We start from the raw sequence: 25,234 nt of genomic DNA, 5'->3' as shown, positions 1-25,234 counted from the left end.
GTAGTAGGATCTAGGAAGGATGTATTATTATAAATCCTTATCATGTTTATTTCACTTTTCATTCTCATTCCTTCCAATCTTTTGATATTTAGCCTCGGGGCAGATTCAGCTATATATCCAAAGATGCAACTTTACATTGAATTAATGTGCATCTCTTTGCCAGTTAAGAAGTTAACAAAAAAGGAGTAGGTGTCACTATTTTGCTTATGGTGGGAATTTGACGATGCACTGAACCAAGCACAACACACTTCCAGAATCTTAACTAGTTTGATTGCACCATCGACACTGTTATTTCGACAGCCCCGCTCTACGGCATCTGGCATAATTGGAAGCAGCAGCCAGCAGGTATCAGATGTCAGTATGAATTGTCTCCTGCTGCGTGAGCACTGACTATGAAATTGATTTGCTGTCTTTTTTACACAGTTTTGTAATGAAAGTAATGTAAAGTCCCAAGCAGACAAATTCCGTATTTGTGTACATACAGTTAAAATAGGTGTATATATATAAAAATTAGAGAGGGGAAAATATGTCAGCAGGAAAGTAGCATGGCACCATCAGGCCCTGCTTCCTCACAGGTGGTTGCGGTGGCATTTCCCCTTGTGTTTCTCAAGAAGCTGAGCTAAACCAATAGCTGGAAACCAATTTCTTTGGGTACTTGTATGGATCAAAAGCATAAAACATGAGAAAGAAGAACCCTTCAGTGAGTGAATTTATATCTCTATTTTACTCACTGGAGATAATAAGGCAAGAGAGAGACAGGCTGGAAAACAAGTCTCCGACCTGGAGCAAATTTTCCCCTGATTTGTCATCAGGACGATCGAAAGCCCTATGACTGAAAAAGTGGCCTGAGCAAAGTCAATGGTATATTTCTGTTGATTTACTGCAGTCAGTATGTTGCCTTAGGGCACATCAAAAAAAAAAAAAAAAGCTTTCAGTGCCTTCAAGATGCTGTTATAGGCAGCAATTTCAGAAATATCGATAAAGGTAACACCTGTGGAAGTGGGATCTTAACCACCGATTTGAGGAACTGTAAAAGACAATTAGACCAGGTATAGAAACGGCAGCCTCATCCCAAGCCTTGAAAAGCCTTTGGGAATTCCTTACGGATTGCTGGCTTCTAGGTAATCGCAGCACAAGCCACAGAGCTGAGGCTTCATTGGCAAGAACTGGCTCCATTCTCAAGCAGGGAAAGAACTGACTATGAAAAAACAGTGTTTATGGGCCTCTTCCTCAGCTTGAGGCAATGCCTGGCTTTGATACAGGAAGGCTTAGTCAGCTCCTACTGTAATCGAATTATTTAAGCTTTTTCAAAGGAGAAGTTGCAACAAGTTCTCTTCCTAAGAAATCAGGCTCAAAAACCTTTTCAGAAAAATCAGCTTGAGCATCGATTAGTGAACTCGCCCACCTTCTAGACAAGCACAATGGAGAAAAACATTCCCAACATCTGGTTCGGTGGGGCTGAAGTGCAGTGTTTAATTGTGTTTTTGCTCTGACACCCAGTTGCATAGCAATAACGGGGAGCATATGATACAATAATCTATATATAGGATAGGTGGGGCCAAACCTTTGACTAGAGGCCAGCTAGTCTGGTATTGCAATCTTGGTGCTGACACGAAGGCAGCCAGTAACCTTCTGTGGGTCACTTGAAGTTCTTCCTAAATTTCAGATCCTCTGTTGACGATGGACGGGTTCTGTGGCTGTCTTGCAAGAGACAGCTGTCATACTGTGATCCAACTGGCCATTTCATAGAGAGGAAGATCACAGATGTGCCAAAAAACTGTGGACCCCCCGGGAAAAGCACAAGATAATTTACAAGGAGCTGGCTGTTCTGCTCAGAGGACAGTTTCCTACAGAAGCAGGAAAAGCACTGCAGTGATCCTCCCTGCGGAAGCCACCAACCTGGTTGGTACTTGGCCACAGCAGGATATGGAGGTCTGTTGTTGAAGGAGCTTGTCCCCTTCTTTTTCCCCACCACAACGTCCAGGCAATGATGCTTTGGCTCCTCCTGATTCCTGGACTACTTCCTTTCCACAGTCACAAGCAACAGCTCATTATTTTCTATTTGAGGCTGGGTCTGTTTTCACAGCCTGAGCACAACAGCCAGACTAGAACCAGATGCTTAGCCTATCTGATTTGCTTAGGCCCTTTTCCATGGAAGAAGAGTTTCGGTGAGCATCTAGCCCTGTGATTCAATTCCAAGGATCAGTTGTGATTCCACCTGTAAGAATTGTAGGGATGGTCTCTGCAGCTCACTCCCCAGAGGGATGCTCCACAAAGAAACTTTCCTATCTTTGTGCCAAAGCACTGGGTAGGCTTGCTCAAAGGCAGGACACCGCTGACTGAGCCAGCCCAATTTGCCATCATATTTTTTTTCCCCTCATTTGCATGGGAAGCTTCAATAAGGTATACAGACCTCTAACAGCAACTGGTGGTGGAGGAAGAGGGGGAGGAAGACTCAGCACTCTTCTTCCTGCAGCTGCAAAAATTGACTTGTACTAGGGAAGCTGCTGCCTACTGTTAGGGATGTCATCAAAATCAGGAGAGGAACAAAGACATGACCCAACACAATTTCCTGTCCTGTTTTAAGGTAGAGGAGTCCCATCATTTATTTAAAAGACACTGTTACTGGAGTCATCTTTTTTTTTCTGTACCAATGCATTCATTAATGGAGGAAAGAGGATTCCTGAAAGAATGAAGCACAAAACTGAAGGAGTAAAAAAAAAAAAAAAAAAAAAGCCTTAAAATAGAGCATTTTATAATGCATTTAACAAATTCTTCCAAGCTGTGTGCTTCCAGTCTGTTTCCTTCCCTTTATTGTTGTGCTGTGAAGGTGAGTGAATAGTAACACTGGGCACTGGTCTCTGTAAGCCTACTCCCCTTTCTCCCTGCAACACATAGCTATCATTTTATAGTGACTTTTCTTGCTTTCCAACTTCATCAGACCCCTTATGGGGATTTAGTAACCCACATTTCTCAACAGAAGTTGAATTTGATTGCATGTCTAAATCCAGTGTGGTGGGGGAGGTTTAGTCCAGAAGTGGCCCAGAAGGATCTCAGTGTGCTTCCCCTCGCTTCTCTCAGGTGACTGTTCAAGTGTTGCTGCTCTTTTACCCTGGTTTATTTTTCTTAAAAGGAACGGACCAGTTCAGCCTTCTACTCCTGGATGGTTTTGAAAATAAATTTCAGGGGGATTAGTGTAAGCAGCATGGTTAAATTCCTGTCTGCTTCTTGCTGAAAACTTACCCCTCAGCTATTGTTTTATTAGCAGTGAAACTTTTGCAACTGCATGACTTCTCTGAATGTTTTACTGTTCCCTTTACAGCAAATGTTGCAGCATGCACATTTGATGTCAAGTTCCTCTTGTGAGCATTTGATTTTTAGTGACATGAATATGACACAGATGGACATGAGAACCAGGCGGCCGACGCAGTCTCTCAGTGCCCTTTTGTTTATGCCTGTGACCTGGTCACGTAGTACAAAGAGCTTCCTGCTGAACTACATGCAGCTGCCTGGCTGAAAAGCATGTGAGGGCTTTATTTGTCCTGCCTGCAGCCTGAGATCTTCTTGGAACCGGCTCTCTGATCCCTCCCGGCGTGGAGGTGGGTGATATCACCGCCCAGGCTTCCCAAGGATCCTGGCCTGTCTGGAATCTGCGGTCAGGGATCTGCCGGGTATTACAGCACGTATTTCAGCCCTTGGCTCCAAATAAACTGCCCCAGTAAGGCGATGGGCTCTCCGGGGCTTCAAAGCAGCACCACCAAATTTTGTCAAGGGGAACAAATGTAAGTGACACGTGGGGGACATAAACTGAGCTCTGGCTGGTTTATGTCCTATTTTTTTAAATTTTATTTTAACAGATCCGCACCCTCCTCCCACCTTGACCCTGTGAATCTCTCTCTCCGTGAATCCTGCTGTCAGGAAAACTCTTCAGGACTGTTTTCTCATTTTTTTTATTATATGAAGGAGCTAGAGATCAGTCTTAATCCAAATGCTTCTCAAGACGGCTGCACCGCATTGCATCACACCCACAGCATACTCGGCATAGCCTGTGGGCAGGAGGAGTCAGATGTTTGGGGCATGCAACAATTTCTGGGGCACTGGCAGGCAGTCAGACAGTTTTGTGTACGAGCAAAATGCGGCATTGCTTTGCAGCTGCCGAGCACAACCTCAGGTGCCCAAATGAGAAACAGTGCGTTAATCAGATAGCATGCATTTCTTAATTGGCCTGTGAGGAGCTGCATACCCTGAAGTTACTTCTCGACTTCTGTCTGTCTGAAAGCACACCCTGGGGCCCAGGCCTCACTTTGTCAGGTGAACAGAAGAGAAACCTTGAAGCAAAAGAAAGTCCCTGCTATAAACAGTTCATGTAGTCCCAGGATAAGAAGAGGCTACAGATGCAGGCAGAAGAAAATGGGGGGGTTAACTGAAATTATATTTTTTCCAGTATCTCTCATTGTTTTGCAGATCTGTTTTATTTCTGCAAAAGAGTTTGGCTTTGTCCCTTGCATTTCCCCAGGGTGATTCATGCCTCCATTTACCATCTCCCAGCGCGTGGAGCACCACTCTGCCACCTCTCCTGTCTTCAGTTTTCTTACATCCTCATTTCAACACTAGCTAGCGATCACATGAGAAAGCAATATTAAGAAATCATTTGGTATATTTTTAGCGGTGTTCAGGCTGAAGTAGCAATGAGAAGGGAGGAGTGCCAGCCACATGTGACCAACCAGCTGTCTGTGGCCCACATTTTGGAAATCACTGATTCAAGTAACTGGCAATAGGTTATGGAAAGTTTCTCTTTTAGATCGCTATTTTGAATTGACCCAAGTTTAACACGATGGGAAGGTCATCTTAGCTATAAACAGCTCTACAATGTGTGAGCAGTCTTCATCTAGTTTCTTTGCCTTCTAATGAAAGAGAAATATTTTAATTGGAAGCGAGTTCTTTTGTGCTACTTGAGCAACAGGAGCAGCTGAAACATTGCTAGGGCTGGGGCAGAAAGGCAGCGTGCTTCCTCCTCGCTGTTGGGTGCTTGGTCACAGTGAGGTAAGTGCTGTGGTCTTGTCCTCTCTATAACAAAAAACAAACAACAAAAAAACCTCCCCTCCCCCCTCAAATCAAAACAACAACAACAAAAAACATTAAATATGAGCAAGGCCAATGAATCATCCTCCTTCTCCAACCTCCTGTTCTGTACAGCAATTGGCTATAACTTCCAGCGCACCTCCTTTCCTGTCTTCTTACTCTGTATTTTAGGAGCCAATAATTCCTTGTCATCTGGCACCTACTGATATATATGTATTGAAGGCAGGCAGTTGCTAGAGTTCTGCATGATTCTGCAGTTACTTGACTGTATGCGTGACCTTGCACTGTTTGCCTCTGTGAAGTCCCCTGTCCCAGTTTCAGCCAAGCTTGCCAGCCCAGCTACCCACTCCTGTCTGCTCCTTGCCCCACCAAGGGAGAGGGTGTCTGTAATGTGTGCTGCCTGACTTCCAGTGGTTTTCAGCTTTGTTTCTCCTGCTGGCTCCCAGACCATCTCCAAGCACAGCTGGGAGCAGGACTGGTCCTTCTCAGGCCCCAGCACGTGCAGAAGGTATAGTGAAGAATGACTCCTACGTGCCAGATCCCCCAAATCCTGAGGCTGATAATCCACCAAGTCTGCTTAGGTGAACAAGGCCCCAGCCTCCAACTGATGTGGGGAGGCAGACAGCAGGCTGGGTGGGTACCCTGCTCGGGCTGCTACATCCTAGTGTGAGATTAATTTTTCTTTGTGGGGTTCAGGTCTTTGCCAAGCTGCCTGCTCAATGCTGCCTGCACAGGAGGTGACAGGCACCACGCAGCAGCCGTGATGGATGCTGTGGGACTGCGCTCCTTTGTGTTTTGGCTGGAGCCATAGTTTGATTCCAAAGAAATGCCCCCAGCAACAATCTTTCAATGTCCAGGGAGACTATTTAATTTATTTTTTTAGGATGCATTTTGTAAATCACTCAGGTGATGGCAAGTTTATGTATTTGGATGGCAAATTTATGTTGCTCTATTGGTTTCAAGGAAATGCAATTGTGTGCATAGATTTTGGACTGTCGACCTTTAAGCAGAATGAGTTGTTTTTTTTTGAAGAAGTGTGAAGTAGTCTGTTCGTCTCCATGAGATGTACTCTGCTGAATGAAAATGCCCTCTGCAAAGACATAGGAACAGGAGAATTAAGGAGTGTGGACTCCTGCATTCATCTCAGCCCATAGTACCTCTCTTCCCAGCCTGCTGCAAGTACTCAGGACAATGATATGCACCGACCAGTCTGTTTTCAGTCTCACACTCTGTTTCGTAGACGTTCCCAGAAAGCTGGGAAGGGTTCCCTAATACTGGCTCTCACGAGGAATAAGAAAGTCACTGCTCACCCTGGATGGCACTCAGGGTTTCCCAGGTCCTGTTGCAGATGAGAAGGGGGCAGGCAGGAGAGGGACGCACTCATTCCCTTGACTTGGAACATCTGTGAGCGTGGCTGTGCAGCTCCAAGTCTTGTCCAAGTTCTCCTCCCACCCTCCCTTCCCCAGCCCTCCTCTGTCCCTCCACAGCTCTGAGCTGTGCTCCCCTCCCCTGCACACGTGCAGTTTATTTTGCTGCAGTGCCATCTGAGCTTTCTGCTTTGCTGGTTTGATTTCTCTCAAACTACAGACTCCTTTGACAGAGGCAAACCATGACAACATGCCTGTCTCCTCTGCTTTATTTTTATTATTTATTTATTTATTCTTTCTCTTTTCTGCCAACGATCAAGTTAGAACTGACGTTGTCTGGTTGTAGGTCAGGTTCAAAGGCACTGAGCACTATCTGAACATCCCCCTGAGCTACCAGCCTGTGTGAAAATGAGTAGTATAGAAAACCTCTTTGACTGCACAGAGTAATCCACTTAAGTTAGCTAACTTCTCATTTAATGAGCAGTTTTCCATATTTCAACCTGAAATTGTGCATCCTGTGGTAAAGGATAGGGTTAATAACTTCATTGTTATGTTTCCAAAAAATCATGTGGAGTTCTAGGCTGAAATACAGAAACAGAGTCCCACCTTACATTTTTCTTCACAGCTTCCTTTGTTGTCTTAGAGCTGCTACTTTGGCCTGAAAGCAAAGAAGGTTGTAAGGAGTCAAACAGGGAAAGCTGGGTGCATGAATGATGAATGGAGAGCTGCACAAAGGAGCAGTGCTGAGGCGGTAGGATGGGATTATCTCCGTGTTCTAAAAATGCTGATTTTAAGGATACTCCTTCCCATTTTATTTCCCCAAAAAGTCATGGATGGCATACATCAACTTGTGGGTGTATGAAGTGATCACATATGGAGGGAGAGAGGAGAACCAAGGCTACAACTTATGGCCCCTGCCACCCCTACAGCATTTATTATACACTCATCTTAGGAGCCACTTACATAAAGGTCTCCAAAACCAGTGTACATACCCTACACTGACCCACACAACTTTTCAAAGCAGTTTTTGTGAGCATGTGGATTTAAAACATCTATAAAGCTGGATGTTTAAACAAAGATGAGCTTCTCAGCTGTAACCGTGGAAGATAGACTGTTCTGCTTGAGTCAGGGTGCATGTCTTTAGCCTGTTTAATTCAGCATCGTCTTGATTGAGACTCTGCTAATTGACAGCCGAGGATTCTTAAGGAACTTGGATAAGGGATTTTAAGGAACTTGGTGTGATGGGCAGTGGTGTAGAATACACAATATCCAGCTTCTGTGTGTTTTCAGTATGCAGCACTCAGAGGCTATTGCTTGATGAATATGGCCTGAAGAGATGCAGGCATCTTATTGTAATTTTTTTGCTGTGCTCTGTTCGGATTTATTTCACAGTCAGTCAGGTGGGACACCCTGTAGATTAAGACTTAGCACACACATTTTGAATCTGTAGACTAGTACTTGAGGTGAAATAGGAATTGCTTTATGTTTCTGAGCAGTAATGGCCTGAATTGCCAGAAATAACCATAATAACAAACTGCTTGTTTCCTGAGTCAGGCACATAGTGCAAACAGCCGTAGTCTCTGTGCACCAATAGTCTCCTTGTTTTTTAATGAAAATAACAGGGATGGGAAATGGTCCAGGAAGAGTTTGTTCTCTTGGCTTGTCTGATATTCTTTTGAAAACTCTCTCCTACTACCAAGAAATATAATTACAGACCTATTTAAAATGTGTGGGTCTTCTGAGGAAAGGAGGGGATGGGTTGTACGTAAGCATGGAGCTGTAGTCAGAGCATAGGCAAACTAAAAAAACAGGTGCGCACTGAAAATTTCAGTCTTTGGGTGACTCTTCATTTTATTCTGCATTATACAGAATTGAGCTTTCCAGATGATGGTCGCTCCCTTCCTCATGTGCCTTTCTCAGAAATACTCCTTTTTTCTATGTGCATTTTTGTAAAGCAGTTTATCCTCTCACCCACTTCTCTGGGACTTTTCTGGGTGCTCCTGAAAAGGGGTCACACCCACCCACATTCCTTAAAGAACTGAAGACTTGCTCAGAGCACATTTTAGGGTGCAGGGCTTTTGACTTCACTATTTCTCTCAGCTTGATACAAAAATTTCTTCCTGCCTCGTGGTGGACTATGCTAAAAAACACAAGCCTGATTCACCGTGAATGTGAGTTCGTATCACACGAGCACGTGCCACGGGCCCTTATGACAAATGCCATGGTTTGTGTCAGCTGAGACTGCTGCTGCTGTCTCTGGGAGGCAGAAGAACGGAGGAACCCGAGGAATGAGCTGTCCCATCAGCGTCCAGTCAATCGCTATCGGTCAGCTGCAGCTTATGATGAAACCAGTCTTTGGGGGATTTCATTCTGCATGGCTGGCGAGCTGGTATGTGTTTCTGTCTGGGCTCTGCAGCCCTGGCCCTCATTTGAGGAGGCAGGCCTTTTGTTCTGTATCAGGCTTCAAATAATTTGGCATCTGTTGATTTGTGTTGTCTGTTCAAACATTTGTTGCATTAGTGAGCTTCCTCCTAATCACAGTTCCTAAGCAGTCTGCTCCTTTGTGACAGTTTTTACTTTAAAAATTAGAGGTGGATGTGTGCTGACGGTGAACTCCTGAACCTGCTCTCACTGGAGAGGTGAGGATATTTGCACACACGAGGCAGAAACTAGCTAACAGGATTTGTTTCTGATTAGCTGTTTGGTCACACTACGGTTTCTTACCATCAGGGCATGTTAGTGGAGAAAAGTACAAGTCTTGTAATCCATACTTCCACTGCTTCACAAACGGCAGAGCTGATGGACAGAAGACAGTGGTACTGATTAGATCCACAGCACTGATTCACAGCCTGGGATTATAGTTTCTGCAATTTGCCTGAGTTTGTACAACCCAAGTATCAGATAACGTCATGATTTACATTTTCTATGGAACACTGTCTCAAGAATCTATTGATTTGTGCTGCATCAGATTACTCAAGGGTTAGAGACAGCCAAAAGGAGAATTTTACATATTATTTTTTTCTGCTGACATTTGAAAAACAGGATTATACAACTTTGCGCCTAGCCCTGCATAACCTTCAGCAATCAGCCTTGGAAAGTCACTTAAGAATTACAATTTTTTAAGCTTTCTTTAAACAGTTAAGACCTTTCTTCAAATCCCTTGAAGGAAAGCATTCATCTGTTCGAACCACCTGAGTCACAAACAAGATGCAGATCAAGATGGGGAAAAAAAGGCAGGAGACGACTGCAATTCACCCTTTGGGTCCAGTGTCACCCTTCTTCTGCCTTAGGCTGATCCAGAACCCATTGGGGGTGGGTTTGTTCATTAGCGTTCCTGGGCTTCTGGATAATTGAAGTTGAAGGGGGTCGGTCACCCGTTGTGCTCCCCGCTGCTACTGCCTGTTGTAGCACATTCTCTGTGTGACGTTGGCAGGACGGTGGTTCTGTCAGTGCAGAGCCTTCCACTACCCCGGTCCATACTGCTTCATGTAATACCCAGCCCCCCAGTAGTACTTAACATGATTAATACTACAGAAACTGGACATAGAATGCTTAACTTTTTAATTGATTTTTTTTTTTTCCTTCGGTGCCTAGTTCTCTATACTTAAACTATTTCCAGAGAGCAAATTGAAGGATTGAGCCACTAAAAACCATAGTTAAGGCACCTACTCAAATGTGCCCAGTTTTCAGAGGAACTGAGCTTCTGTGTTTGGCAAGAAACACAGTTCTGAAAAAGTAGAATCCATGGGCAACGCAAGTGCTCTGTACCTCCTGAAAATCAGATCGCTCTTAGTTATATGCCTACTTTAGTCATCAGAGTTTGGCATCAGATCTAACGTGTATGTGGAAATGAGTCGGGAGGGGAAGCTGAGTGTGTTTTTTCTTTTAAACTTCTCAGCTGCTTTGCTTAGAAGTCACAAACCACTCTTTGTAAGGGTGCAGCTGTGGCTAGTCCATCACACGGTATTTTATTTTAGGATAAGACAAGCACCGAGGCAATGTAGCTCCTATTGTTGCTTGTCTGTCATCCTATGTTAGTAGAATTCAATGCATGCAGTGTTCGCCAAGGAGATGTGGCATTAGAGCTGCATATGTAGATGAAGCCTCCCCAGATGTGTTGTACTGAAAATGCAAAGTTCAGAGCCCGGAGCATGCAGCGGATACTTTTTCTTTCCTTGGGATCTTTACAACTTGATGAGGCACCACGGACCCAATAGTCTTAAAGGAAGTAATAGCCTTTGCCACAATGGGTCACCCTCTGATGCAATGGGAGGAGACATCTTCAAATTGCTGAGCCAGGAGTTGTGCAGTCCAAAATGTCAACTTGAAACATGTCCTGGCGCTCAAGAAGTAACAGTAGAGTTGAATGTTCAGGTGCTGGAGATGCTTTGGTATTTAGAGAGCATGGTGGCTCAGCAAAATGACTTTAGACATGTCTGGGAAAACAATGAAAATTGCCAAAATTGAGCTATGGAGAGATTCAATTTGTAGTGAAGGAGAAGGAAATTACTTAATTGTTTCAGTGCACTAGGAAATGAATGTAATTCTTAGTAGGCAGAACTCTTTTCTTGATCTAATGGTGTTGTTAAATTCCCAGTCTCTCCTCAAGAAGGTGGGATGTCATGGGTCTGCCTGGGATCAGTGGTGTTTCCACCCTTTTTCTGATGTTACTGTGGCACACGTTTGCCTTGCTTTGCAAAGGAGCGTGGTGCGTGGGCTCTTAATTAACGATTAATATAATCTCTTCTTTTGCTTCACAGTTCACTTCCACCATATACTCCTTTGTAAGGATGAAGTGTGGGGACCCTGGGTGAAGAATGATTCAGGGGTAGGGTGGCAAGGGGGAAGAGAACTTTCAACTGGTACAAATTTGAGGCTTTCCTAGGTTCCTCACTGTTTTGTTGTCCGGGCATTTTCCTGGCTACAGAGGAAAAAATGTTTATGATATTTCTTTGCTTCTCTGTACCAGATATTATAGCGATGTCTCTCACTAGAGTAAACATATCCAAATTCCTTCACCTCAGGAATTTAAGTCAGCCTTCACCAGTTCTTTCGCAGAGTCCAATGATGCAGAGGAAACATGGAATTTCTAAATGGGGGGTATGGAGACAAGTCAGCAGAAGCTAAGGGTTAATGAAAAAAGCTAGAGCTAAGCTGGATAGGTTTGGCTTAGGCAACAAGAGGAAGAGCTTCGGAAAGTGTGTATTTCAGCTCCAGATGCTACTGCAAGGGTGAAATGGTGTCCCTAATATTGCCGTCAACTGTGATTGCCACTCCACACACTATCACCTTCTTTCTAGGAGCAATAAGAGAAACGCTGATTCTCCTTGGCTTAGAAAAAGGAAGAAAAGGGGAAAAGGAGGCATAGCAGTCTTGCAGCCCAGAGAGTCATCCTTTTTGGAGAAGCTCTGTGTAGCCGTTTTTTTTATGTTCAACTGCTTCTTTTCTCAAGTAGATTTCAGAGTTAAAGAGAACTTAATCACAAAACTGATTATTAAAGGAAACTACTAGTAGGTGGTGGAGGAGGGAGACCACTGAGGTTGGTTCACCCTGTTCACAAATGAATGTTACACGGTCTGTGGTGCTGCACGGTGTTGCAGATTCAGAAAGACGTCTCCCAGCATTTTGCTGGTGCTCCAGCGTGGGAACTTGGCTAATTAAATAAGTCAGACCAAAGTTAAGTTGCATCCTTGGCAAGTAGGTGCTCATCAACACAAATGGCCTGGGAAGAATGTGAGGGGAAAAGAGAGATAAATCTTACTAGTCCATAAATCTGACCTCCCTCTTATTCCTCTATGAGCTATGAAGGAATGCAGCTACTTAGGAATCTGGTAACTAGCTAAATGACAAGGGGCTGTAATAATCATGTGGAAGGAAGGCAGGAAAAGACATGAAGTGTCATTTGATTCATCAACTTGTCTTATCCTTTATTTTTATCCAAAGTGATTCTGAGAAATTCAAAACTCTACTGGATATTCCCCTCCTTGACCTAGACTTTACAAAAAGGACAATGAATTACAAGATAGAAATATATATGATTGTTAATGCCAATTGATTGACAACTTAAAGTCGCTGAACATTTTGAATGAACTATTTGTAAATTAATTATTTAAAATTTGTTTCCACAAACAATCCCTAGGAACACAAGAATAAATTCAAAGTGATAATGACCTGTTTGCAGATAATACCTTTAAATGGAAAATTAAGGTTGTTTGAAAGAGAAAATAACCATCCTGTAGTGAATTATTTGCTCATCTCTGTTTCTGAGATGTTTCATCTTCTCCCATGGGCTCCCAGGGCACGGGCTGCTCGGCCTGCTCCCCTCCTGGTGGTTCATCTGCAGTCTTCAGAATATCACAGACAACTTCTCTGAGCTCCTGGAGTGGGGCTGCACCAGTGCAGACTGTGGCTTCGCACAGCTCATCACTTCAAAGGGGCTGCTCCAGGCAAGGAGTTTCACGTTGTAGATCCAGAACTTGGCACATTTCTCTGCTCGGGGCTCACGGGACAGAATTGCAGAGAGCTCCTTCGACTGGACACCCTCCTTGATGAGCTTCGGCACTCAGTTAGCAGGTTGTTGATTTTGTCCAAGTGGAGCTGCTCAGGCTTCTCTGCTTTCTCTTCCTCCTCAACAGCGCTCCAGACGGGCAGCTTCTCTCTCACTGGCTTTCTTTTGGACAGCATCATAGGTGACCATTTGTAGGACTTGCCTTTGGATGTCAACCACTGCTCCAGTTGTCTCCTCCAATCCTCAGCCATCTGGGTCTTGGGGATGCACCCTGTGTGTACCCTGCATGCCTGCAGTGGCTCCGGGTTCAGCCTCTCTCTCCTGCTCTCAGCCCCTTGAGCTTTGGGGCTGTGAGACTGGCCCATGGTGGCTCTGGCTCAGGATGTTGCCATGTGTCTGGGCAGCACTGCCTTCATGTCCTTCCTCTCTGGCCCCCCTTAAACCATGGGCCTTCACCCCAGCACCGCAGCGTCCAGCTTCAAGCTGGAGCTCCTCGTGGACCCCAGGTTTGCAGTCCCTTGGGGCCTGCTGGAGGCTTCAGGGGAGATCTTTTTGCTTGGTGAGCCCTACTGCGGTGCTGAAGACTTCCCCCCAAAAGCGTGCCAAGTGGCTTTCCTACGGGTTGCCCTGCTGTACTCATTTTTTTTTTTTCATGTTTTACTGCTGTTTTTTTTTGTGTAGCTAATTAGTAGAAACAGCAAGTGACTGAGGGGGTTGCAACGGTTGGGTTTTGCCACTTGGTTTTTGAGATGCACTTTTTGAGCTTGGCGGGGACTTCCTGAATTTGTCCTGAATCAGCGTTTCCTTAGCCTGGCAGCTATTAATTCTGTCCTTTGGGCCCTGGATGGTGCTTGACACAGTGCCTGAGGTTTGCCTATGAGCCAAGGCTCTCTTGTTGCTGAGACTGCTTCCATCAGACTGAAAAGCTCTGCTCTGCACAAGGTCTGTAGGTGCTTGTGCTGAGAAGTTCTCTTTGTTGCAGTCCAGATGTTCCTGCAGGCCCTCACTCAGTGATGAAGGTGCCCTGGGAATGGGGCAGCCACGTGCAGTCTCCTCAGTCCCTCCTGGGTTTAGGGAACCAGAGGCAGAAGCTGGGAGGCTCCCTCTGGGCTGTGTAAAAGGGTTCACACCTGGGACGAGCCCTGGGGGCAGCTTTGTGCTCTTCCCTGGCTGCTCTGGATGTACCACAGCTACTCCCCAGGATGCACTTGAAGATTTCTGTGGGGCAGCGTGGCCACCTAGCCGCGTGGGTTTGGAGGCAGGCTTGCCGTCCCTCTGAGTGTCCTTCGCCACGTCTGGGAGAGCATCCCTCTTATTACTGTCAGCATGTTCTGGTTTAGAAACTGGTTTTAGGAGTGGATCCAGGCAATTAATCCAAACATTTAAACAGGGCTTGGTGCTTGGGTGTTTCGCCTTTCCTGTGGTTTCCAGGTACTCCTGGAGTTGTCTCCTGTGCTCATCCTGCTCAGCCTCAGACACCTCAGGCGCCACCACCTGCGCCATGTCCGGACCCTGTCCCTCAGCACCTGGCCACCACCCTTAACCACTGCCCACCCCACCGCCCGCTCTACTCTGCACTGGTGCAGCCTCACCTCGAGTCCTGCGTGCAGTTCTGGGCACCACAGTACAAAAAGGACCTGAAGCTGTTGGAGAGTGTCCAGAGGAGGGCAACAAAGATGGTGAAGGGCCTGGAGGGGAAGACGGATGAGGAGCAGCTGAGGTCACTTGGCCTGTTCAGCCTGGAGAAGAGGAGGCTGAGGTGAGACCTCATTGCGGTCTACAACTTCCTCATGAGGGGGAGTGGAAGGGCAGGTGACCTGTTCTCCATAATCACCAGTGACAGGACCCGCAGGAACGGTGTTAAGCTGAGGCAGGGGAAGTTTAGGCTGGACATCAGGAAGAGGTTCTTCACCGAGAGGGTGGTCACATGCTGGAACAGGCTCCCCAGGGAAGTAGTCACTGCACCAAGCCTGTGGGAGTTTAAGAAGAGTTTGGACTGTGCACTTAGTCACATGGTCTAAACTTTTGGGTAGACCTGTGCGGTGCCAGGAGTTGGGCTTGATGATCCTTGTGGGTCCCTTCTAACTCGGGATATTCTGTGATTCTCTGGATTTCTAAGCCTTCATGCATGAGTCACAGGCGATATGATGAAACAAGGGATTTGCATTAAAAAAACTCCCATCTTTTTTAAACAGCCATTTCATCACTTCTGTGCTTCCAGCTTTTCTCTGAATTAAGATGGGAAAAATATATATAGACTATACACCTAATGATATTCTATACAGTTGTTTCTTTCCACCAAACATTCACTTTATCCATGCTGTTATTTTTGAAGTTGTTACTGAGTGAGAGATTTTTAAACTATTTTTCATCATCAGTGTGTACGGCTTTTTACGGATGTGTTTTGGAGAGATTGCTCTGTACACCAAGGTTTCTCATCAGTGGATATTTTTAAAAAAAAAAAAAAAAAAAAAACCATAATACGTGATTTTTATTGTTTGCCAAGGTATCTTTTTCTCCACAGAAGGCTGGCAGTAACTTGTTTTACAGTTGTCTGTGTATATATCTTCTGACTGCATTTCTTTTGTAATGATGTGCTGTGTATGCCATGCATGGGTCTGAAAATTCAACAATACGATAAATTAGAGAAAGATGATGATTGATTTAAGAGACCTATTATTTCTACCACACTCTGCTACAGGCATACCAGGACTGCAGTTTTGAGCAGGCGTCGCACTGCTATCAGTATCTTTTAGATAAGCTTTAAATAACCACTGGAAAAACACTCTGGACAGTTTTATGAAGATAATAACAGCAATTAAATTGTGACTCTTTTGGGAGAAACACTCAGCAAACCACTGAAGAAAATATCTCAGTGAGACCTCCTCGGTCAGATGTAGAGATACGAAGACACCTGCCGGGAGGCTGGGATTGATGCGGCCCACGACGGGTGGCAGGGGGCTTTGTGCCCAGGCAGGTGGCAGAATTTGTGCTCCACATGGGCAGGATATGTGCTCTCTGCCCCTGTCAGACCCCTGGGCTCATGTCCTCCCGAGTCCATCTTGCTGACAGCCAGTGGGGCAGCCCTGCCACCAAGCACCTCTGTCCCCCAGGCTAGGCCCCCATGCGGGGACAGCTGTTGAAAGGCTGTGGTGAGCCTAAAGACTGCAATTTATGGCGAACGCACTGAACGGTGGCCTCAGGGATGGCCTGGCAGGGCAGGGGAGGGGGCTGGGTGACACCTGCTGATACTGAGAAGGCAGTGTCTCCTTATCCTGCTCATGCCACCCCCGGGGCTTTCTTTTGGAAGGAGGTTGATCCTGAAGTGCCCAGTGGTCTAAGCAGCAAGGCCATGGGGGAGCCCTGCCTCCACCCAGGCAGGACAGCCCGAGGACTCAACGATCTCCAGTCGCTTACTGGGTACTGTCCCTCCAGGGACAGGTGGTCCCTGCCATTGCCTTTTACTCTTTCCAGGACTTCATGGAAATGGGGCTGGCTGTCTGGGTAATCTGATCCCATGCTGCCTGTTGTGAGACCCAAGTCCAGTCTTTCTTTCTGTCTGGGGATGTTCCCATGTGTGCCCTGCAGGCAACAGCTGATGGCCTGCTGGTCGGGGCAGGCCCAGGGCAGGATCAGCTTTCACCTCAGGGGTGACATCCTTCCATTCTCCAGCAGTTGACTGAGAGGAATGCTGTCTAACCCAGCCAGCAGCTTACTGCCAGGGGTGCAGACCAGTTTTTCCCATCTGCCACCCCCTAGCTGATGGTCTTCTGGAGCTTGCACAGAAAGCAAATAATAGCAATGGGAGTGGATCCCTGACTTTTTATATATTGTATAAAATAGCCCCGTAAAAACATGAAAAGCAGTGACCCAGTCGCAATCTTGTTCAATCTTGTTTCTAGGGCTCATGGGAACAGTGAGATGCAGAGGTGGGAAAGTGGTCTTGTAAACCAGAAAAGCTTTGGTAGGGAAAGCAAGGAGGATATTAGATTGGAGTAGGAAAATCCAAAAAGGCGTGAATAGCTGTTCCTAGTGGGTACAATTATTTAAGTCCTTGCTTCATTTGTATTCCTCCCATACCTAGCTGAGTGCTCACTGACTTAATGGTGGCCTCCTAAATGTCCCGAGAGTTGTCAGTTTGCTAGCTTCCTCCAGGAATAAATAAAATCGACTGGTAAGCTTGAGGTTGTGTCTATCTGAGGACTGCTACTTTTGTAGGAAATAAGCTCCGCATTATGCATGTGGACAGTGAGCCACCAGTGAAGCCAAAGTGAGGCATAATGGTGCCTTTAGAGCTTTTTTCCAAATGCCTGCTATTAAAGTTTTACATTCTGAAAGGAGCTTATTGCTTTCAGGCAGGACTGTTTTACCACAAGAAAATTGGAAAGGGGAGGAAGAAAGAAGAGAGGAGGGGAGAGAAAGAAAGGAGTCCTGCATTGTATAAAAACAATTGGGACTTAGTGGAAAGTGGAATTGGTTACTAATGATCTGTGGCTAAGAAAGTATTAAACAAATTCAGACTCCAGCCTCTGTGATGATAATACTCAGTGGGTGAGAGCAAGGCAATGTGAATGTCAGTGAAGAATGAAAGCTGTGGTCCTGCTGCAGCCTGGTGTGGCTGCTGCCCTGGCTCTTGCTCCGCCTGACTGCCTGATGCCCACTGCGATGCAGTCCTGCACTAACAATTAGCAGCATTCCTGGCTGCTCCTTTTGAACCAGCAAACAATTTTCTGCCTATCATCTGTCCATTCCCCTTGGTTCTTTTGATTGTTCATTTGAAATGGGGTTCTAAGGAGCCTCCCTGCAGCAGGGAAGAATAAGTTTTTACCACTGGAGGAACTGCTGGATAAAATCGTATGGCCTGTGTTACGCAGGAGATCTGGCTACATTATTATTGTAATGGTTCTTGCTGACCTTAAAATCTTTGTCGTTTTCTGCTTCAGTAGGGCTGGCTTATATCCTAGAGGTTGTAATACAAGGTTGGCTTTTTTTGTGAAATAATGATGTTGACTCTTTCTGCCGTCCACTCCCTATGACGGTAATCTATGCCACTCAGAAGAGTTCGTTTTATGCACTGCATTCATACAAACTACTGTAGTTTTCATTTTGTTTTAAACGTTTTTAGTGGCAGGCACTTTTCTGTGGCCCCAGCTTCCTTGGCAGAGAACACCTGATATGGTTCTTTGCACACCATGTCTGTGGGAGAGCTTTCCTTCCAAGAAGTAGATCCTGAGAGTGTCCCTGCCCTATCCTGGTGTCTCTGCACTGCCTACTTCTGCAGCAGTAAATGTGCAGTGAGAAAAGCAGTCTTTTGGGAGTCATGTCTGCAAATGTGTCAGACAGAAGCGTAAGCTGTCTGTAAGGTGTAAGCAAAGGTATTTCCTTTCCCAGTTCTGCAGGTGGGCATGGCAACCTTCACGCTGGACTGGGGCTAGGTGCAGGATCTGGTTCATGTTACTTTGTCAGTCACTACATCCTCAGGTAAAGGAAAAGCCCATGAGTAGGCTGCAATATCAATTCAGAGCTTGCACAGCAGTGTGATGCCAGAGAGATGTATTTTGTGTCAAAGCCTCCATCCAGTTCTGAGAACTGAAAAATCTGGAGTAATTGCTTTCTTTCTATGTATATGTCCATGGCGCTGCCTGGTGAGGTGCTGCTGTTGACTGCGTATCATAAGCAAAAAGGGAAAGAACACAGGGTTATGTATCCAGGTTCTACTCAGAGTCTTTCATTTTCTTACTTTGCTAGAATATTTTCTAGTTTGATGACTTCAATCACAGGCTTCTTTGTTTATTTTCTCTGCTGCTAAACTGTGATTTCTTAAATCACTCCCTGTTGGTCCTTTTATAATTCTCAGCTTTCCTAATAACCTTAATTTTCTGTCCCAATTTTCTTCCTCAGTGTTAACACCTGCTATTTGCTTTTTCTTTGTAAACTGGAAACTCTTATGGTGCAACTCTGTTTAGTGGAGAGGCTGTGGTGAGCTGAAATATCTTAATCAAATCCTGTGCTCATATGGAGCTCAGGCACCAAGGAAATTTAAAGGTGTGAAACTGTTTTATATTCAAACAATGAAAAATAATTTGTCTTCACTACTATTTTATAGAAAATTCATCATAAAAAAATGGTGTGGTCATTTCAGTCAGACTGCAGCTTTTGATCTTGCTTGTATACCTGAATTGTTAGAGAAGGAAAAGAGGAATCCATATACATACAATTTTTCTGTGTTAATGAATGCATGTATATGAACCAGTAGGCACTGAAGTGTTTCTCTCTCATTGGGAAAGCACTATTGCTGAGAAATCATCTTTGTGCTTTTTCAGATCTATGAGGTCTAGTTGTGCTACTTTGCATCATCACGCCAGAAGAACTACAAAAGAAAAATCCATTTTTTCTCTAATAGACCTGATGCGTAGTGTTTTGCAGATAAAATCAGCCTCTGCTTATGCACCTCACTTAGTTTCTGCCTGGAATTGTCACCTGTCTTGATCTCATTTGCTTCTATGTCAATGTATTGAAAACTGCCTGACAGTCACAGGTATTGCACAATTTGCAGAGAGGGTGCATAGAGTCAGAACTGGCTTCCAGGACTGAATTCTGCATCAATGGAAACCTTGATGTGACAGCCACGGTGTTAGTCTGGACCTGCATCAGTGGATGCAGGACAACATGAAGTTCTTGCTCCTGAAAGCAGACAGTTCAGATATTGAACATGAGCATGGACAGAGAAGATTGCCCATCAGCAAAAATGGCTAAGTGGAGTTAGACCAAGGACCCCTGGGATCCTCTCTCCTGCAGTATCTGTGAGCACGAGTCCTGTAAGAACAGAGCAAGTCTAATACTTCCCCTTAATGCTCTCCTGGCCTTTATCTACTTTCAGCTTGAAGAACTTCCCAAGCTTTTTGAGCTCTATTTAGTAATGTGTCTTGGAAGCTGTATTTAGACAAGTGGATGTGTCTTACAAGAATTTGTCTGACTTCCTCTTGAGCCCACATCATTTTCTTGTATGCACAACTTCCTTTGACAAGAAGCTGTACAGGCAAACCACCTTTGTGTGAGGGCTGTCTCTTTTTGTTTGCTTTAAATCTAGCTCCTATAAGCTTCATTTGACAGTCTCTAGTTCTTGCAGCGGATAGACAGCAAACAGTCAGTCTCTATCCACTCGCTCCACAGCATTTATAAGATTTCAGAACTCTATAAAACCATTCCATGGTTTATCATAGTTGGTCTTTGTCTGAGCTTTTTCCCCCTCAAATGTATCCTTTTTTTGAGATAAGGGGACCCAAACTGGAAAAAAAATAAAATCAATCTGCATATCAACGGATTCATTATATTTTTGGTTTGCTTTTGAGTTGTATTTTTGTGCGTGTGTTGGTTTTGTTTGTTTGTTTTTGACTGCTACTGAGCTCTGAGCTGATGCTTCTGTGGAGCTGTCTGCTGTAACCTCCAACTCTTGCTCCTAAATAGTAATTGTCAGCTCAGAATCCATCATGTTATATGTAAAGCTGGCAATGTTCTTGGACACATATGTTACTTTATACTTCCTGAAACTGAATTTCATCTGCCACTTTATCTCCTAGTCATTTAGACTTGTAAGGTCTTCTGTGGTCCTTCACAGTGCTACCTTTAATAATTTCATATTCTCAGCAAACTTTGATACTGCCCTAGTCAACCACCTTTCCAGGTCATTCAGGAATACGTTAAACATCACAGGTTTCAGAACAGACCCTAGCAAAATTTCACGGTGAAGGATATGTGTTCTGTTGCAAGGACAGACCTATTTCACGTCTATCAGCCAGTTACCTGTCCCTGCCAGGTTCTTCCCTCTTATCCTATGCCTGCTACGTTTCTTTAGAAACCATTAACGAGAGACTTTGTCAAAAGCACTTTGAAAACCTAGCTGTACTTTGCTTGACTGGCTCACCCAACCCACATGCTTGTCAACTTCAAAAAACTTTAATGGATTTTACAAGGAAGAAATTCCCTTTACAGAATCAACCTTGGCTTTTCCAAGTAGACTGCATTTAGACAGGCATCTTAGATAAAGTCTGTCCTTTGTTGTAGCTTTTACAAATTTGTGCGCTAGAGATAACAGCTTGCAAGCATGTAGCTCTCTGAATCCTCCCTGGCACTACATTTGCTAGCATTTAGTGTTAATGGTGCCCAGAAAGTTAAACTGGGGGGTCACATTAGTGGTTCATCCCTGACCTCCTTGGGTTTTCTCAGAGCTCTTGGCTAAATACTGCCCAGTCCAGAGAATTTGTTAGCACTTATGGGAACTTTGCAATAGCCTCTCCACAGTTACTGACATCTCAGATGGACCCTCTGCAGCAATGACTTCTGAAAAGGCTTCTAGTGAGGAAATTTCCCCAGTTTCTTCCACGGCGCACAGTGATGCGAATATTCATTCTGTTGTTCTGCGACAGCCTTCCCCTCTGAGTACTCAGCCTGGCTGTCAGTGCGCCCTACAGACTGCCTGGCAGGCTTTTTGCTCTGATGTGCTGCAACAGGAATTTAGTACTACTTTTGATTGCTTCAGCCAACTGTTCCTCAAACTCTTTTTTTGGCCTGTCTAATTATATTTTTACATTTAATCTGCCAGAGTTTATGATCCTTTTTATTTTCTTCATTTGGATACAGCTTCTGCTTTTTGAATGATGCCTTCTCAATTCTAATAACCTCTTTTACTTCCCAAATCTTTAGCTCACTGCTCCACCACACCTGCTTCTTTTTATTGTTTTTCAAGCTTTTCCTAACAGACAGGATGCACCGAAGCCCTGCTTTCAGTAGGATGTGTTTTGGTAGTGCTGCCCATAAGGATTTAATTCTCTTAGATACTTCTTTTAGCTTCTTTATTATGAAGTTTCCTAATTTTTGCATTTCTACTGTTCAAAGTTCAGCACAATTGTGGTGATTTTTTATTCCTTGCTGCTCCAGAGGGGGTGTTGGATCTAAGTACGTTATGGTCACTGCCCTAGTGGTGCTTTTCCTGTGGAATTTTGAACCAGAACCTACATGGTCTTTAGTACCATGATGCAAAATATTTTGAGAGCTTGAGATTAATGGAATTTAGGGTAAAAGAAAAAAAAAGGGGGGGGGGGGGGGGAGGAGGCAACTCAGGTACTTAGAATATCCTGAGTTGGAAGGGACCCATAACATAAGGATCATCGAGTCCAACTCCTGGCACCACACAGGTCTACCCCAAAATACAGTCACTTGGACCGGTATCAGTGAGATTGCTTTGAGGGCAATATGGTAGAGGTAGGTTTAAGAAGTCACTTTGAAGAAGTAAACTGTTTTGGAATTTATCACAGACCAGGAATGAGGGCAATGTGGAGATGGATTGACTAAGGCTAGTATCACTGGAGGAGCAGACTTGGTGTCAGCTGGACATGGTGCAATGAAGTGTCTGCAGGTGGTATCAAAAGCAAGCAGAACAGAAAATGATGGATTGGGAATATAGATCTGTTAACGGTGCTTAGTATGGATTTGAAGGATAATCAAGAAATATTACTAGTTTCAGGGTGTTGCATGAGGAGATAATATGGCGTTTCCCCATATTAATTCCTTTATGCAAACAACTTTTCCTCTGTGCAAAATGGGCCAATGTCCTGAATGCATTTGAACAACTGGGCCCCTGTCTGAAACAATTAAAATATTAAAATCCAATTCAAACTTTATAAAATGTTAGCCTGAATAATATATGATAGAAATTAAAGATTAGGAGTTGTGAGTAGGACTGATGGCCTTGAAAATATACTACATTGATGAAATGCTATGAGATTATGTATGCCATAGTGCTTAGAAGATTCTGCAGTAAGAGGAAAATTAGCAGAAAAACCTCAGGTCAAAAATGGTAACAGAAGGCTAATTCTTCAATTAATTCAATCATTGCAGATGAACCATCTTTATGCAAAAGGAGCAGGTAATTTTGCATTACTGTTTTGCACATGTGGGTTTTATTCACGGAGGAAAAGTAATCATCAGCCTAGGCAGTGATTTTCTCCTTGCCCCCCAAGCCTCTAGGTTAGAAATGCATGTGTGCAGAATGGATGCGTATGGTAGGAGCTATATTCTTTTTCCCTGATTTATTTGGTCCCATACGCGCTAAATACATCAGGCATTTGTTTAAGCGTGCCTTTCTGGGTAACTGTGGGCTGGAGGAGTATTGAACTTGGTATAATATGAATCTCTCAATAAATAAAAAATCTCCTACTAAATCTCCCTTTATAAAGGCTGAGAAGAGAGATCTGTAGCATTCCACCTGTGTATGAATCGATTTCAATCAGCCTTTAGGAGGTTTCAGGCTGCGTTAGCTGTGGGATAGCTTAGGGAAACACTGAAAATTCCCTCACCTCCCTTACTGACTGATTTTTATGAAACTTGGAATATTTAGATTGAGGAGATTCATTCCACTACTGTTGACACCCAGCCCTATTATGTTCACTTCAAACCTATTGTAATACTGTCCATGAGCACACCAGATTTCCCATCACGTGTAACAGGCACAAACTTCTCTGGATAAGCCTTTTCTGGTAGCTAATTAGATCTTTAAAGAAAAGAAAAAAAAAAAAATTTTTTCTTTTTGTTTTTTTTTTTTTTTTTTTTTTTTTTTTAAAGAGCAATTTCTGTGTTTAGGAAAATGGGCCAACTTTCTCATTTCAGAATCCTCTGATTCTGATACGGGCAAGGTGAGAGGTTAGAGGCCTCGTTGTTAATGAGAGAGGCAGACTCTGATTTTTACACTAATTGAAGCATTTACATTTTTCAGCAGAACTAAAATGCAAAGCTAACACATTCCTTGGAGATTTATAACCCCACGATGGATTCTCCTATCCTCTCTCCCTTAATTATCCCAAATTATCTGAACTCTCATGAAGAAGAAATAAATTAATATTAATATTCCATTTAGAATATATTCTAAAATGCAGTAGAAAATGGAGGCAATAATAATGATAAAGAGGGTAGCTGAGATGATGTGGAATATATAATCTTTCTTCTCTTCGTTGCAGCTTACTTATACTAGAATATGCCAGGAAAAGTGTCTTGCATTCATTTAGCAGAACAATTTTTGTGCTGTGTTGACTTCCAGTATAAAAGTAAAAGCTTAGTGAAATATTGCTCAGTTAGGTGCAACATTTTGGTTTTGTGCCTTGATCAGAAAATGTATAAGGGTAAAGAAAATCGGATAACTTCTTCTGAAGTGTCTTTGTACAAGGGTGTAAATAGACAGGTAAGGCTCATTATAGGACAGTAGATGAAAATCGCAAGAAGAAAAGAGCTATAAACTGGACATGAAATGCCACAGAAATCAGAGTTTGAAAAGAAAGGAGGGAATTACAGTCATCTGAGGAGCAAATGGTGGGGTCAAATTAGTCAGAAGCTGGAAATGTTGAATCCATATGTATGGGCTGCAGAGGAGAGGAGAGGATACTGCTTGTATGAAAGAAACAGACAGGGAGGTGCAACAAGAAAGGGTGGCAGGGAAAAAGTGAGAATGTGTCTTCATTTAGATGGTGAGACCAAAGTGCATGGGAATCTCCAGTTAGTCACTGATTAACTACTGATCATGAGTTCAAGGTTTGCAATTGGCCTTTACTACTTGGAGGGGGCTCCCAGCTGCTGCCTTGCTCCTGAATTTAGGGCATTGGCTTTGGGCTCTCAGTGCCCTCAAAACAAGACATGAATGAAAGTGAAGCTAATATTTTTTTTGGAAGTGCCCCAAGATGCAAAATATCCTTGATAGTGTTCTTCAGCGTTGGGTTACCATTCACACTGAATGCAAGTATAAGCCTAAATTCAGCTTTAAAATTGAAGGCAAATAATAATCTGGGCCCCATAGTCACATCAGTGTTTGCATTAACAGCCATTCACTGAGTGGAGCCAAAGACTTCCAAAGCACCCATTACCCATGATCATCTTGGCTTACATCTGCCTGGATGTTACAATGTCAGCTTTATTTAGAACTGTATTATCCCATGAAAGTGATACTTGATTTTTCATACAATACTTTGTGGTGAAAATATAACTTTCTAAAATTAGATAAGACACAAACAAGCCCCCTAATCTTTTATTTTTGTAAACCCTTCCCTTTTCACTTTCTTAAAACAACTTTGGCAGGTTGCTGCAAGGGTGGGAAATGTCAACCAAAGTGAAGCCCATCTGCAAAACTGTTGCATATGGCATCACATATCAGGCTTGAGGATTGACTGTGGGAAGAAAAGCCTGTTGCATTAAAAAAAATAAAACAACAGAGTTATGATATTAAAATTGGAGA

At 43.9% G+C, this 25,234-nt stretch overlaps 1 protein-coding gene across 1 annotated transcript; it reads right to left on the bottom strand.

Annotated features, from left to right (window-relative positions):
* Nucleotides 1-12,700: 12,700 nt before the first annotated feature.
* On the bottom strand, nt 12,701-24,858 carry LOC118163759 (cytoskeleton-associated protein 2-like). The gene is given in 4 exon segments (XM_035320704.1): nt 12,701-12,870; nt 12,873-13,007; nt 13,010-13,963; nt 24,849-24,858. Coding segments are annotated over 3 exon segments (618 nt in total). The 5' UTR covers nt 13,323-13,963; nt 24,849-24,858.
* Nucleotides 24,859-25,234: the final 376 nt, after the last annotated feature.

The sequence above is a fragment of the Oxyura jamaicensis genome, chromosome 3 (assembly GCF_011077185.1).
Source record: "Oxyura jamaicensis isolate SHBP4307 breed ruddy duck chromosome 3, BPBGC_Ojam_1.0, whole genome shotgun sequence".
Classification (NCBI taxonomy): domain Eukaryota; kingdom Metazoa; phylum Chordata; class Aves; order Anseriformes; family Anatidae; genus Oxyura; species Oxyura jamaicensis.
This window is presented reverse-complemented; position numbering and strand designations above follow the sequence as displayed.